This window comes from Nerophis lumbriciformis, linkage group LG20 (assembly GCF_033978685.3).
Source record: "Nerophis lumbriciformis linkage group LG20, RoL_Nlum_v2.1, whole genome shotgun sequence".
Classification (NCBI taxonomy): Eukaryota; Metazoa; Chordata; class Actinopteri; order Syngnathiformes; family Syngnathidae; genus Nerophis; species Nerophis lumbriciformis.
The window spans coordinates 10,204,959-10,220,388 of NC_084567.2; the positions used below are offsets into that span (position 1 = coordinate 10,204,959).

At 45.8% G+C, this 15,430-nt stretch overlaps 1 protein-coding gene across 1 annotated transcript in view; it reads right to left on the reverse strand.

The window, feature by feature from the left end:
* adamts3 (ADAM metallopeptidase with thrombospondin type 1 motif, 3) overlaps window positions 1-15,430 on the reverse strand; it is a 447,166-nt gene that overhangs the window by 37,115 nt on the left and 394,621 nt on the right. The window contains exons 14-15 of the mRNA XM_061981142.1: window positions 10,791-10,904; window positions 6,513-6,658 (exon numbers count right to left, since the gene is read on the reverse strand). Coding sequence (XP_061837126.1) covers window positions 6,513-6,658; window positions 10,791-10,904 — 260 coding nt within the window. The remainder of the gene's footprint in view (window positions 1-6,512; window positions 6,659-10,790; window positions 10,905-15,430) is intronic.

Genomic DNA, 15,430 nt, shown 5'->3' on the forward strand with positions numbered 1-15,430 from the left:
GAACTTAAAAAGTGGCTTTGAAGCAAACAAAGTTGCTCACACGGTCAATAAGGTGGACACGATGTTTGACTTGTCAACTTAATGTGTATTATATTTATGAATGTGAAAACTTTATTGTAAGCTGTGTCTGTTAAAATCATGGTTGATTTTTACAAATGATGACAGATTGTCTTTGTGTTATGATGTAAAGGAGAGGTGTTGTTGGAATGTTTAATGTATAATGTAATAATGTATGTGTCAATGAAAGGGCATTTTATGACTTTTCTTAATTTGATTACATTCTATAGTAGAATTTTATTGTTATAATTGTATTGCATGTTTTTGTATCGCTTTAATTTATATAGCCAGGGACTGCAGATGGAAATGAGCTATTCAGCTATTATCTGGTGCAGAACATATCTGTCTTTGAGCTTAATGTTTCTGTGCATTGTCCCTTCAAATAAAGACTAAACTAAACTAATATTTGGCTGGATCAATGTAGTTTATTTAAAAAATAATTACAGCTTTTATTAGCCACACATAGCATAAGCAGATGATTTACCACAAATTGATTAACGTGGACCCCGACTTAAACAAGTTGAAAAACTTATTCGGGTGTTACCATTTAGTCATACTTGCCAACCTTGAGACCTCCGATTTCGGGAGGTGGGGGTGGGCGTGGTCGGGGTGGGATGGGGGCGTGGTTAGGGCGTGGCTAAAAGGGGAGGAGTATATTTACAGCTAGAATTCACCAAGTCAAGTATTTCATATATATATATCTATATATATATATATATATATATATATATATATAAGAAATACTTGACGTTCAGTGAATTCTAGCTATATATATATATATATACATATATATATGTATGTATATATATATATGTATTTTATTATATATATATATTTATTTTATTATTAAGTTTCGGCTAGATATAGTCGGACTCACTTCGACGCACAGCAAGGGCTCTGGAACCAGTTCTCTCGAGAGGGGCTGGACTCTCTTCCACTCTGGCGTTGCCGGCAGTGAGAGACGACGGGCTGGGGTGGCAATTCTTGTTTCCCCCCGGCTCCGAGCCAGTACGTTGGAGTTCAACCCGGTGGACGAGAGGGTAGCTTCCCTCCGCCTTCGGGGGGGGGAACGGGTCCTGACTGTGGTTTGCGCTTACGCGCCAAACCGCAGCTCAGAGTACCCACCCTTTTTGGATTCACTCGAGGGAGTACTTGAGAGTGCTCCCCCGGGTGATTCCCTCGTTCTACTGGGGGACTTCAATGCTCATGTTGGCAGCGACAGTGAAACCTGGAGAGGCGTGATTGGGAAGAATGGCTGCCCGGATCTGAACCCGAGTGGTGTTTTGTTATTGGACTTTTGTGCCGTCACAGATTGTTCATAACGAACACCATGTTCAAACATAAGGGTGTCCATATGTGCACTTGGCACCAGGACACCCTAGGCCGCAGTTCCATGATCGACTTTGTAGTTGTGTCATCGGATTTGCGGCCTCATGTTTTGGACACTCGGGTGAAGAGAGGGGCGGAGCTTTCTACCGATCACCACCTGGTGGTGAGTTGGCTGCGATGGTGGGGGAGGATGCCGGACAGACCTGGCAAGCCCAAACGCATTGTGCGGGTTTGCTGGGAACGTCTGGCAGAGTCTCCTGTCAGAGAGAGTTTCAATTCCCACCTCCGGAAGAACTTTGAACATGTCACGAGGGAGGTGCTGGACATTGAGTCCGAATGGACCATGTTCCGCGCCTCCATTGTCGAGGCGGCTGATTGGAGCTGTGGCCGCAAGGTAGTTGGTGCTTGTCGTGGCGGTAATCCTAGAACCCGTTGGTGGACACCGGCGGTGAGGGATGCCGTCAAGCTGAAGAAGGAGTCCTATCGGGTTCTTTTGGCTCATAGGACTCCTGAGGCAGCGGACAAGTACCGACAGGCCAAGCGGTGTGCGGCTTCAGCGGTCGCAGAGGCAAAAACACGGACATGGGAGGAGTTCGGTGAGGCCATGGAAAACGACTTCCGGACGGCTTCGAAGCAATTCTGGACCACCATCCGCCGCCTCAGGAAGGGGAAGCAGTGCACTATCAACACCGTGTATGGTGCGGATGGTGTTCTGCTGACCTCGACTGCGGATGTTGTGGATCGGTGGAGGGAATACTTCGAAGACCTCTTCAATCCCACCAACACGTCTTCCTATGAGGAAGCAGTGCCTGGGGAGTCTGTGGTGGGCTCTCCTATTTCTGGGGCTGAGGTTGCTGAGGTAGTTAAAAAGCTCCTCGGTGGCAAGGCCCCGGGGGTAGATGAGATCCGCCCGGAGTTCCTTAAGGCTCTGGATGCTGTGGGGCTGTCTTGGTTGACAAGACTCTGCAGCATCGCGTGGACATCGGGGGCGGTACCACTGGATTGGCAGACCTGGGGGGGTGGTTCCTCTCTTTAAGAAGGGGAACCGGAGGGTGTGTTCTAACTATCGTGGGATCACACTCCTCAGCCTTCCCGGTAAGGTCTATTCAGGTGTACTGGAGAGGAGGTTACGCCGGATAGTCGAACCTCGGATTCAGGAGGAACAGTGTGGTTTTCGTCCTGGCCGTGGAACTGTGGACCAGCTCTATACTCTCGGCAGGGTCCTTGAGGGTGCATGGGAGTTTGCCCAACCAGTCTACATGTGTTTTGTAGACTTGGAGAAGGCATTCGACCGTGTCCCTCGGGAAGTCCTGTGGGGAGTGCTCAGAGAGTACGGGGTATCAGACTGTCTGATTGTGGCAGTCCGCTCCCTGTATGATCAGTGCCAGAGCTTGGTCCGCATGGCCGGTAGTAAGTCGGACACGTTTCCAGTGAGGGTTGGACTCCGCCAAGGCTGCCCTTTGTCACCGATTCTGTTCATAACTTTTATGGACAGAATTTCTAGGCGCAGTCAAGGCGTTGAGGGGATCTGGTTTGGTGGCTGCAGGATTAGGTCTCTGCTTTTTGCAGATGATGTGGTCCTGATGGCTTCATCTGGCCAGGATCTTCAGCTCTCACTGGATCGGTTCGCAGCTGAGTGTGAAGCGACTGGGATGAGAATCAGCACCTCCAAGTCCGAGTCCATGGTTCTCGCCCGGAAAAGGGTGGAGTGCCATCTCCGGGTTGGGGAGGAGATCTTGCCCCAAGTGGAGGAGTTCAAGTACCTCGCAGTCTTGTTCACGAGTGGGGGAAGAGTGGATCGTGAGATCGACAGGCGGATCGGTGCGGCGTCTTCAGTAATGCGGAAACTGTATCGATCCGTTGTGGTGAAGAAGGAGCTGAGCCGGAAGGCAAAGCTCTCAATTTACCGGTCGATCTATGTTCCCATCCTCACCTATGGTCATGAGCTTTGGGTTATGACCGAAAGGACAAGATCACGGGTACAAGCGGCCAAAATGAGTTTCCTCCGCCGGGTGGCGGGGCTCTCCCTTAGAGATATGGTGAGAAGCGCTGCCATCCGGGAGGAGCTCAAAGTAAAGCCGCTGCTCCTCCACATCGAGAGGAGCCAGATGAGGTGGTTCGGGCATCTGGTCAGGATGCCACCCGAACGCCTCCCTAGGGAGGTGTTTAGGGCACGTCCGACCGGTAGAAGGCCGCGGGGAAGACCCAGGACACGTTGGGAAGACTATGTCTCCCGGCTGGCCTGGGAACGCCTCGGGGTCCCACGGGAAGAGCTGGACGAAGTGGCTGGGGAGAGGGAAGTCTGGGCTTCCCTGCTTAGGCTGCTGCCCCCGCGACCCGACCTCGGATAAGCGGAAGAAGATGGATGGATGGATGGATATTTTATTATTATATATATATATATATATATATATATATATATATATATATATATATATATATATATATATATATATATATATATATATAAAATAAATACTTCAATTTCAGTGTTCATTTATTTACACATATACACACACATAACACTCATCTACTCATTGTTGAGTTAAGGGTTGAATTGTCCATCCTTGTTCTATTCTGTCACTATTTTTCGAACCATGCTGATCACCCTCTCTGATGATGCATTGCTGTGTGGCACACACAAAAGTGCTTTCATCAAATGCACTAGATGGCAGTATTGTCCTGTTTAAGAGTGTCACAACATTGCTGTTTACGGCAGACGAACTGCTTTATGGTATACAAAAACGTGACTGCTGTTGTTGTGTGTTGTTGCCGCGCTGGGAGGACGTTAATGAAACTGCCTAACAATAAACCCACATAAGAAACCAAGAACTCGCCCTTCATCATTCTAGTTATAACGTTATTGGGCAGGTATGCTGTTTATGTTGTGGGTTAGCGGACTCAGGTCCTCATGGACCTGAGTCCGCCTGAATTTCGGGAGATTTTCGGGAGAAAATTTGTCCCGGGAGGTTTTCGGGAGAGGCGCTGAATTTCGAGAGTCTCCCGGAAAATCCGGGAGGGTTGGCAAGTATGCATTTAGTGGGCAATTGTACGGAATATCAGATCAGAATCGTTTTATTGCCATTGTTTGAGAACAGGTTCACAAACTAGGAATTTTTCTTGGTGCAATCGTGCAACATAAAACACAGATTTGGTAATAGCAAGAGCTGTAACTGAGCTATCAGATCTTGTTATAGACTTAGAAGGAATTCTAGGGAGCTACTGTTAGGAGTTATTGTTCATGTGCCTGATGGCCATGGGGAAAAAACTGGTGGCGGGAGGTGTGGGTCTGGATGGACCGTAGTCTCCTGCCTGAGGGGAGAGGGGAGAATAGTGTGTGTCCAGGGTGATCCGACCCACACGCCTCCTGGTCCTGGAGGAGAACAAGTCCTGGAGGGATGGGAGCTTGCAAGCAATCACCTTCTCAGCAGCACGTACGATGCGCTGCAGGCGATGCTTATCCTAGACTGTGGCGCCGGGGAACCAAAAGGTGATGGAGGAGGTCAGGATGGACTCGATGATGCCTGAGTAAAACTGCACCAGCATCTGGGTCGGCACCTTAAGTTTCCTCAGCTGCCACAGGAAGTACATCCTCTGCTGGCCCTTCTTGATGAGGGAGCTGATGGTCGACTCCCACTTGAGGTCTTGGGTGATGGTGGTGCCCAAAAAACGGAAGGAGTCCACAATGGAGACGACGGGGGTGGGAGAGTCAATCAGGGTAAGGGGGGACTTTCCTGAAGTCCATGATCATCTCCACTGTTTTCTGGGCGTTCAGCTCCAGGTTGTTGTGGCTGCGCCAGGACGCCAGCCGGTCCACCTCTCTCCTCAGCTCATCTCTCATCCGAGATGAGCCCGATAGGGTAGTGTCATCCGCAAACTTGAGCAGTTTTACGGACTGGTGACTGGAGGTGCAGGAGTTTGTATCCAGGGAGAAGAGCCAGGGGGAGAGTACACAGCCCTGAGGAGTACCAGTGTTCGTGGTTCGACTGTCCGAGCCAATCTTCCCCAGCCGCACGTGCTGTCTTCGGTCTGTCAGGAAGTCATTGATCCAACTGCAGAGGGAGTCGGGCACGCTGAGCTGGTAGAGCTTGTCTCGTAGCAGTCCAGGGAGGATGGTGTTGAAGGCAGAGCTGAAGTCCACAAACAGGATCCTAGCGTAGGTTCCTGGGGAATCCAGATGCTCCAGGATGAAGTGGAGGGCCAGGTTCACTGCATCATCCACAGACCTGTTGGCTCTGTAGGCGAACTGCAGTGGGTCCAGTAGGGGGGCGGTGATGTCCTTGAGGTGGGACAGGACCAAGCGCTCAAAAGGACTTCATGACCACAGACGTCAGTGCAATCGGCCTGTAGTCATTAAGTCCTGTGATCCGTGCTTTCTTGGGGACAGGGACAATGGTGGAGGTCTTAAAGCAGGACGGCACGGGGCATAGCTCCAGAGAGGTGTTAAAAATGTCAGTGAAGACAGGAGCCAGCTGGTCCGCACTGTGTCTGAGAGTGGAGGGGGAGACACCATCCGGCCCGGGGGCCTTCAAGAACTGCCGGCGTACATCCTCCTCTTGGATGGAGAGGGCCTTTACAGTCCTATGATGTTCTTGGAGTCCTGAGATGTCCTTGGAGTCCTTTAACTCCTTATGTACTGTACTTTGCAATCTACTAATAAAAGTTTCAATCAATCAAAAAACATTTTAACATCAATGCATTATTGTTGGGGCGTCTGCAGCTCTTGTAAAAGACGGAACTCCAGAAGTACTTTGTACTGTGTTTAATGAAGTAAAACTAAAAGCAGTATTATAAAACTGCGGGGCCATTGTTAAGAAAATAGAACATTGCGATTCCGGGCTTTGAGGACAATAATGAGTGATTAGGAACGTGAGCTGATTTGATCCATTGTTTGCCACAAAACAGCTCCAATTAATGTTTGCACGCCCGTCGAAGCCCCGCTCGGCTCAAAGTTGTGATTTGTGGCAAACGTCTCCTGTGTTTATGCTGAGACATGCTGCGTGAAAGAAAACCTTCTGAAGCGGCTAATTAACGAGTGTACGTGTTACGTGAGCACAATTAACGACCAGATAGGAAAAAAGAAACTAATAAGAAAAAAATAACAGCGGCGTACGCTGACAACTTACACCGGGTTGTTGCACTGCCGCGTCCGGATGCGTACTCCGGTGCCACAGGAGCGCGAGCAGGAGCCGTATTTGTTCCAGGAGCCCCAGGCGCCGTCTTGCTTGAGCTGGTGTGGATTTTTCCACATGCAGTGGCCTTTGTAGCACCACTGGACAAAAGACACAAGCACTGAATTTGGCTTTAAACACACTCAAATCTGTTCAGAGGAAATATTTTTGAAAAAGTCCTAACACAAAGTGGCAAAACAGATCAAATATTCTTTCGGTAAGCAAAATCAAACTTGATTAGAACATTTATAGTGTCAGTACTTTGGTCAACAGATGACAGAACCGACGTCCTAATCCAATATGGGATATAAATTCCTTCCTCTGTTGTGCTCCCCCTTACAGTTTTTCCCGCTCCTACTGTGTGCTGTATAAGTGTTAAAGTACCAATGATTGTCACAGACACACACGGTGTGGCAAAATCATTCCCTGCATTTGACCCATCACCCTTGATCACCCCCTGGGAGGTGAGGGGAGGAGTGAGCAGCAGCGGTGGCCGCGCCCGGGACTTATTTTTGGTGATTTAACCCCCAATTCAAACACTTGATGCTGAGTACCAAGCAGGGAGGTAATGGGTCCCATTTTTATAGTCTTTGGTATGACTCGGCCGGGGTTTGAACTCACAACCTACCGATCTAAGGGCGGACACTCTAACCACAAGGCCACTGAGCAGGTTAGGCAAGTGTCTTCCTGTTGTACTCGTGTCCATTTAGTACAGTAATATTTTAAATATACTGATAAACAATAGCCTCTTGTTCACTTCGGCCAATTGGTTCCAGGTCTGACCGTGGTGAACAAATTTCCGCGAAAAGGAGTATTATTAATATTAAAAATATCTTCATAATTAGTGCACTAAAAAACTGTTAACCTTGTAAATACTTTATTTTGACATAATTAGAGCCCTCTAAGCATGAAATGACACCCATATAGTCAACCAAAATAGTAACCTTGAGTGCATTATAACGTAGATTACAGTACTTATGTTGTTATCATTCCGTGTTGTTAGCATTGCTGTCCCGTGTCATTCCGTGTTGCTAATGTCGAACACTCACCAATGGCATGTGGAGCTGATAATGTCAATCGACAGAGTTCATCTCCACTTAACATTGCCTGGAAAGCTGGCTTCTTGTCTTTTGAAAATGCTCACACCAAAGGCTCACCAGTGTGGACATGTATTATTGATGAGGCAGAGGTTGAAGACGAAGTGCATCAAAAAGTTGTTCTGCCAAAAGTTGGTCAGATGGATTGTCACGGTGAAGACAGCCCAAAGATTAATTATCTTGTTGTTGTTAGCATTGTTCACCTTTCACCTAAATATGGGTTTATTGCTTGGTGATTATCAATTGCCACGGCACAATACTATAATACTGAACTATAGCACACATACAGTCGTGGTCAAAAGTTTACATACACTTGTAAAGAACATAATGTCATGGCTGTCTTGAGTTTCCAATCATTTCTACAACTCTTATTTTTCTGTGATAGAGTGATTGGAACACATACTTCATGAAGTTTGGTTCTTTAATGAATTTATTATGGGTCTACTGCAAATGTTACCAAATCTGCTGGGTCAAAAGTATACAAAAATTGAGCTGTTTGGCCACAATACCCAGCAATGTGTTTGGAGGAGAAAAAGTGAGGCCTTTAATCCCAGGAACACCATGCCTCCAGTCAAACATGGTGGTGCTGTAGTATTATGCTCTGGGCCTGTTTTGCTGCCAATGGAACTTGTGCTTTACAGAGAGTAAATGGGACAATGAAAAAGGAGGATTACCTCCAAATTCCTCAGGAAAACCTAAAATCTTCAGCCCGGAGGTTGGGTCTTGGGCGCAGTTGGGTGTTCCAACAGGACAATGACCCCAAACACACGTCAAAAGTGGTAAAGGAATCAGGCTAGAATGAAGGTTTTAGAATGGCCTTCCTAAAGTCCTGACTTAGATGTGTGGACAATGCTGAAGAAACAAGTCCATGTCAGAAAAACAACACATTTAGCTGAACTGCACTAATTTTGTCAAGAGGAGTGGTCAGAAATTCAAGCAGAAGCTTGTGGATGGCTACCAAAAGCGCCTTATTGCAGTGAAACTTGCCAAGGGACATGTAAGCAAATATTAACATTGCTGTACGTATACTTTTGGCCCAGCAGATTTGCTCACAATTTCAGTAGACCCATAATAAATTCATAAAAGAACCAAACTTCATGAATGTTTTTTTGTGCCCAACAAGTATGTGCTCCAATCACTCTATCACAAAAAAAACAAGAGTTGTAGAAATGACTGGAAACCCAAGACAGACATGATATTATGTTCTTTACAATTATGTTCTTTAACCCTCCTTCAAAACCACACTAAAAGAACACCTCCAGGTAACTACAATGTAAATAATTCAATGTATATAATCTGATGATTAACTTGTGTGATGACTGTATTCTGCTGATAGTATATATTTATACCATGAATTGATTAACGTGGACCCCGACTTAAACAAGTTGAAAAACTTATTCGGGTATTACCAATTAGTGGTCAATTGTACGTAATATGTACTGTACTGTGCAATCTACTAATAAAAGTTTCAATCAATCAAAAATCAAGTCAACTTTTGACCATGACTGTACATTAATCAAACTAAATTAAACACTCAATTTAGGCCAAAAACATGTGGAATGTTTAAAAAACAAATATCTAAATAAATAATAAATATAAATCTAAGATTTGGTGAAGCCGCAATGTAGCAAGTACGAAAATGTACGAAAAAAGCAGAATTCATGTTTGGGAGTGAATCATTGTTTCAGAAGTTGGCTGAGAGGGAGTGAACAAAATGAACAGAAGGGGACTGAGTGCGGAGCCTTGAGGGACGCCATATGTTCAGTAAATAGTTGGATTTGTACTTCAATCAATCAATGTTTATTTATATAGCCCTAAAGAAACTACATTGTTCAGTGTAGCGATGTGCAACTAAATACCAGCTTTAAAGGCCTACTGAAAGCCACTACTACCGACCACGCAGTCTGATAGTTTATATATCAATGATGAAATCTTAACATTGCAACACATGCCAATACGGCCGGGTTAGCTTACTAAAGTGCAATTTAAAATTTTGCGCGAAATACCCTGCTGAAAAACGTCTCGGTATGATGACGTCAGCGCGTGACGTCCCGGATTGTGGAGTACATTTTGAGACAGCATGGTGGCCAGCTATTAAGTCGTCTGTTTTCATCGCAAAATTCCACAGTATTCTGGACATCTGTGTTGGTGAATCTTTTGCAATTTGTTCAATGAACAATGGAGACAGCTAAGAAGAAAGCTGTAGGTGGGAAGCGGTGTATTGCGGCCGACTTCAGCAACACAAACACGGCCGGTGTTTCATTGTTTACATTCCCGAAAGATGACAGTCAAGCTTTACCATTGGCCTGTGGAGAACTGGGACAACAGAGACTCTTACCAGGAGGACTTTGAGTTGGATGCGCAGACGCGGTACCGTGAGTACGCATGCAGCTGCGGCTTCCAAACATTTGATCGCTTGCACGTGCGTGCGTGCCGCTATGTGCATGTCACGTACGTAACTTTGGGAGAATATATGTGCTGTATGAACTTTGGGGAGGTGAACAGTACTTTGGGCTGTGGGATTGAGTGTGTTGTGCAGGTGTTTGAGTTGCATTGGCGGGTTATATGGACGGGAAGGGGAAGGTGTTTGTTATGCGGGATTAATTTGTGGCATATTAAATATAAGCCTGGTTGTGTTGTGGCTAATAGAGTATATATATGTCTTGTGTTTATTTACTGTTTTAGTCATTCCCAGCTGAATATCAGGTCCCACCCGCCTCTTACAGCATCTTCCCTATCTGAATCGCTCCCACTGCCCTCTAGTCCTTCACTCTCACTTTCCTCATCCACAAATCTTTCATCCTCGCTCAAATTAATGGGGAAATCGTCGCTTTCTCGGTCCGAATCGATGATTTTAAACAATGTGCAGATGTGAGGAGCTCCACAACCTGTGACATCACGCTACTCGTCTGCTACTTTCGGTACAGGCAAGGCTTTTTTATCAGCGGCCAAAAGTTGCGAACTTTATCGTCGATGTTCTCTACTAAATCCTTTCAGCAAAAATATGGCAATATCGCAAAATGATCAAGTATGACACATAGAATGGACCTGCTATCCCCGTTTGAATAAGAAAATCGCATTTCAGTAGGCCTTTAATCAACTTGATGTTCAATCATGTAGCGCGGCACCTACTTACTTTCCCGGGTGCACATTCGGTCCCGTCGAGCGGCGGGCCCTTCTTGGTCTTGCAGAAGTAAGGGTTGTCCGGGTGACTGCACCAAAGCTGCTTGCATGGGTCGAATGTACGGAACTGAAAGAGAAAAGTATAAAAAGGACACCCAGAAAAACAACATTAATTGAGGCTTTCGAGCAGGTGCAAGTGCAGTTTGTGTATAAAGCCTAATGGACACATGCAGTAGTCATCCACATCATTGTGGTAATGTGGATTTGAAAGGCTTTCCTTGGTGAAGGAATCTCATTAGGAACCGCCAAATATAAGAAGGTTGGAAGATGTCCATCAGACATCCTGAAGTAAGTGGAAAGAAAACACTCCGCATGTTGGAGCAGGCACACGAGAGCTTTACAGTGCAGAGTGTACATCCTGTGGAACTCTTTATCCAGCTCCACAATAAGGTAAACAATGATAGCGAAACGGCGTGGCGTGCGCCTCCACAAATGCGCAATTACGTGAGCCAAAGAGAGACAAACCGTGCACGCTTGGCGCTCAAATTGCCACGCGCAGGTCTGCATTACGGGACTGAAGATGGCCCTTATTGGGAGTAAACAATCTTTAACGAGGACAGTTAAGGTAAGAAGGCAGCAGGCAGGAATAGCTGACGGAGAAACTGCAATATTTAAAGCTCAAATGCTACCTTTTCTTGTTAGTTTTTCCACCACTACATTTTAGTCAGTAAGTTATCTATTTTTCTCTATCCTCTTTTTGTGGGGCAGACTGGCTCATCCGCTCTTGCCATTTCCAATACAAAGTAGCGCAAAGTTCGAAGTTATCTCTGTCAGTAGACTCGCTACGGAAGTGCTAAAAAACGAGGCTGACGGGGAGAAAACACGGAAGACCTTCCACAAAATGGTGCGTCCTGAAGAGACGGTCTGAAAGGAGCTTGTAAAACATAATCCATGCAAAATGTTGACCATGCATGCATGCATCCATCTTCTTCCAGCCACTTCGTCCAGCTCTTCCCGGGGGATCCCGAGGCGTTCCCAGGCCAGCCGGGAGACATAGTCTTCCCAACGTGTCCTGGGTCTTCCCCGTGGCCTCCTACCGGTTGGACGTGCCCTAAACACCTCCCTAGGGAGGCGTTCGGGTGGCATCCTGACCAGATGCCCGAACCACCTCATCTGGCTCCTCACGATGTGGAGGAGCAGCGGCTTTACTTTGAGCTCCTCCCGGGTGGCAGAGCTTCTCACCCTATGTCTAAAGGAGAGCCCCGCCACCCGACGGAGGAAACTCATTTCGGCCGCTTGTACCCGTGATCTTGTCCTTTTGGTCATAACCCAAAGCTCATGACCATAGGTGAGGATGGGAACGTAGATCGACCGGTAAATTGAGAGCTTTGCCTTCCGGCTCAGCTCCTTCTTCACCACAACGGATCGATACAGCGTCCGCAGTACTGAAGACGCTGCACCGATCCGCCTGTCGATCTCACGATCCACTCTTCCCTCACTCGTGAACAAGACTCCTAGGTACTTGAACTCCTCCACTTGGGGCAGGGTCTCCTCCCCAACCCGGAGATGGCATTCCACCCTTTTCCGGGCAAGAACCATGGACTTGGAGGTGCTGATTCTCATCCCAGTCGCTTCACACTCGGCTGCGAACCGATCCAGTGAGAGCTGAAGATCCTGGCCAGATGAAGCCATCAGGACCACATCATCTGCAAAAAGCAGAGACCTAATCCTGCAGCCACCAAACCGGATCCCCTCAACGCCTTGACTGCGCCTAGAAATTCTGTCCATAAAAGTTATGAACAGAATCGGTGACAAAGGGCAGCCTTGGCGGAGTCCAACCCTCACTGGAAACGTGTCCGACTTACTGCCGGCAATGCGGACCAAGCTCTGACACTGATCATACAGGGAGCGGACCGCCACAATCAGACAGTCCGATACCCCATACTCTCTGAGCACTCCCCACAGGACTTCCCGAGGGACACGGTAGAATGCCTTCTCCAAGTCCACAAAGCACATGTAGACTGGTTGGGCAAACTCCCACGCACCCTCAAGGACCCTGCCGAGAGTATAGAGCTGGTCCACAGTTCCACGACCAGGACGAAAACCACACTGTTCCTCCTGAATCCGAGGTTCGACTATCCGGCGTAGCCTCCATGCATGCACCATTATGTAATTAGACCATAAGGAAGTGTTTTAAATGTAGATAAGAAAAATCATCATAGGGCTGTTAGAATAATTATGTATAACAACTCTTATGCTTAAAGACCGTTGCTATAGTTAGTATCTATTGTGCTCAAGTTGTACTTTTCTATCTGTGCAAAGGCACACAACTTGTTATCTTCCACTGCAAGTTGTCTCGCAGCAGCAGTTTCTGTTTCCAGACCTTGACGGACTTCAAGTACCTCAACGACCATACCATACCATACCATACCAACTTTATTTATAAAGCCCTTTAAAAACAACCACAGTTGAAGAACAAAGAAACCACAAAGAAATACAGGCAAAGGATAGACTAAAAAAATAACATTTAAAACCGAAGTAAAATACACATTGAAAAAGCTAATACAAATTACCCTAAAATCTATTTGTTAGATAAAATGCGGTTAAAAAGTTAAAAACAGTTTAAAGTCTGATGCTGGGTTAAAAGCCAGTGAATAAAAATGGGTTTAAGAAGGGTCTTAAAAATAGCCAAAGAAGGGGCCTGTCTCACATGGAGCGGGAGATGGTTCCAGAGTTTAGGACCCGCAACAGAGAAGGCTTTGTCCCCTCTGAGCTTGCGCTTTGATTTGGGTACCTCCAGGAGCAGCTGATCAGCTGACCTGAGGGACCGGGTGGGGGCATAAAGGTGGAGCAGCTCAGAGAGGTAAGGTGGGGCAAGACCACGTAAGGATTTAAAAACGAGTAAGATCATTTTAAAGATAAGACGACAGCACGCAGACAAAGCGAAATCACAAGGCCCCCAGCCCTTTCCGTTCTGAATAATCACGTATTTTGCGTGCTGAGCTGCTCGCATGAAATGTGTGACCACTCCCTTTAGAGGCAGCCTCAGTGATGTTAACTAGGGAACGACTGAATAAATAGAGGAGCGCGGGGGCTGTACCTTAGAGCGTGGTGGGAGACTGTAACTGTCTCTGCCTGATTCCATGCTTCTTGTCTTGTTTAATAGATCGTTTGGTGTTTGAACCTGACAAGGACCCCTTTGAAACATTGACAGTTTGACACAGACACACATGAATTGTATTCTTATTTTCTATGGGCAGAAGAAGCTCATCTTGTTAGGAGGATGCTGTCAGAAGGCGTTTTTGCACAAAACAATTCACATTTGCATTTTATGCAGCAGGTTAAGTAAGAAACTTCCACTCGTTCTTCTGGCTTTTGGGGGATTTGCAAGATTTGTGGCGCTTCTCTTCACCGTCAGCCGCCAAATCCCTCAGCAACAATTTCCCAATCTATTTGGAAAGGAACCCCTCACACACACACACACACGCACACACACACACACACACTTGTCCTTAATAAATGTATGCTGGTACACTGTCAATTTCCTCAGACTCTCTGAGGAAATGAAGAGGAGAGCGACGACAAGGGGAGAAGGAGGCCGCTCGCTTTGTTCAAGCCAGGAAGCGAATAGGAAACAACAAACACCCATTGTGGAAGTTTTCCCAAGCCGAAAATGAAACAAAGACAAATAGAATGTGGGTCATATTGGCATGTATTTTTTGGTCTAATTGCATGTCGGGTTCATAGTTACAATCTTATTTTCCAAAGAAAAACCATTTGGTGTCATTTCAGATTTACTTGTGTAGGCTCCAGCACAGCTGTGAGACTGAACTGGTACAGGAAAAAGTGAAGTGAATTATATTTATATAGTGCTTTTCTCTAGTGACTCAAAGCACTTTTACATAGTGAAACCCAATATCTAAGTTACATTTAAACCAGTGTGGGTGGCACTGGGAGCAGGTGGGTAAAGTGTCTTGCCCAAGGACACAACGGCAGTGACTAGGATGGCGGAAGCGAGGATCGAACCTGGAACCCTCAACCGAGCTATACCGCCCCAAAGTCCAAACTATATTGATAAATATATTATTTAATTTAATTTAATTGTATTTTATTTATTGTAATGTATTTTAATGTATTTTAATTTATTTTTTAATGTATTTTAATGTATTTTTAATGTATTTTAATTCAATTTAATTATATGTAATTGAATATCATTTAATTTGTTTTAAATTAAATTAATCTAAATTAAATTAAATTATTTATTTTAATTTGTTTATTTATCACCTGCGACACGAGGCCTGGCATCGAAACAGTGCCATTCTTCTGTCCGTTAATTAGCAAAATAACTCAGAAAGAATTGGGCAATTTTTTATGAAACGTCCAAAATGGGATAAGGAACACGTGATTACATTTTGAGGCTGATCCGGATCACGGTCTGGATTCAGGATTATCTTGCTAATGAGCTGTCATACAAGTGTAAAAGGATGCTAACCATCACGGATGGTAACAGTAAATAAAATTAACATTTAGGGGTGTTGCAAAACAACTTTTTCATGCCTGATACGATACTGATATAGGAGCCTTGAGTATTGTCTGATACCGATATTGATCTGATATGATATCAGGCAGAATCATAGATACTAGATTTGTCCT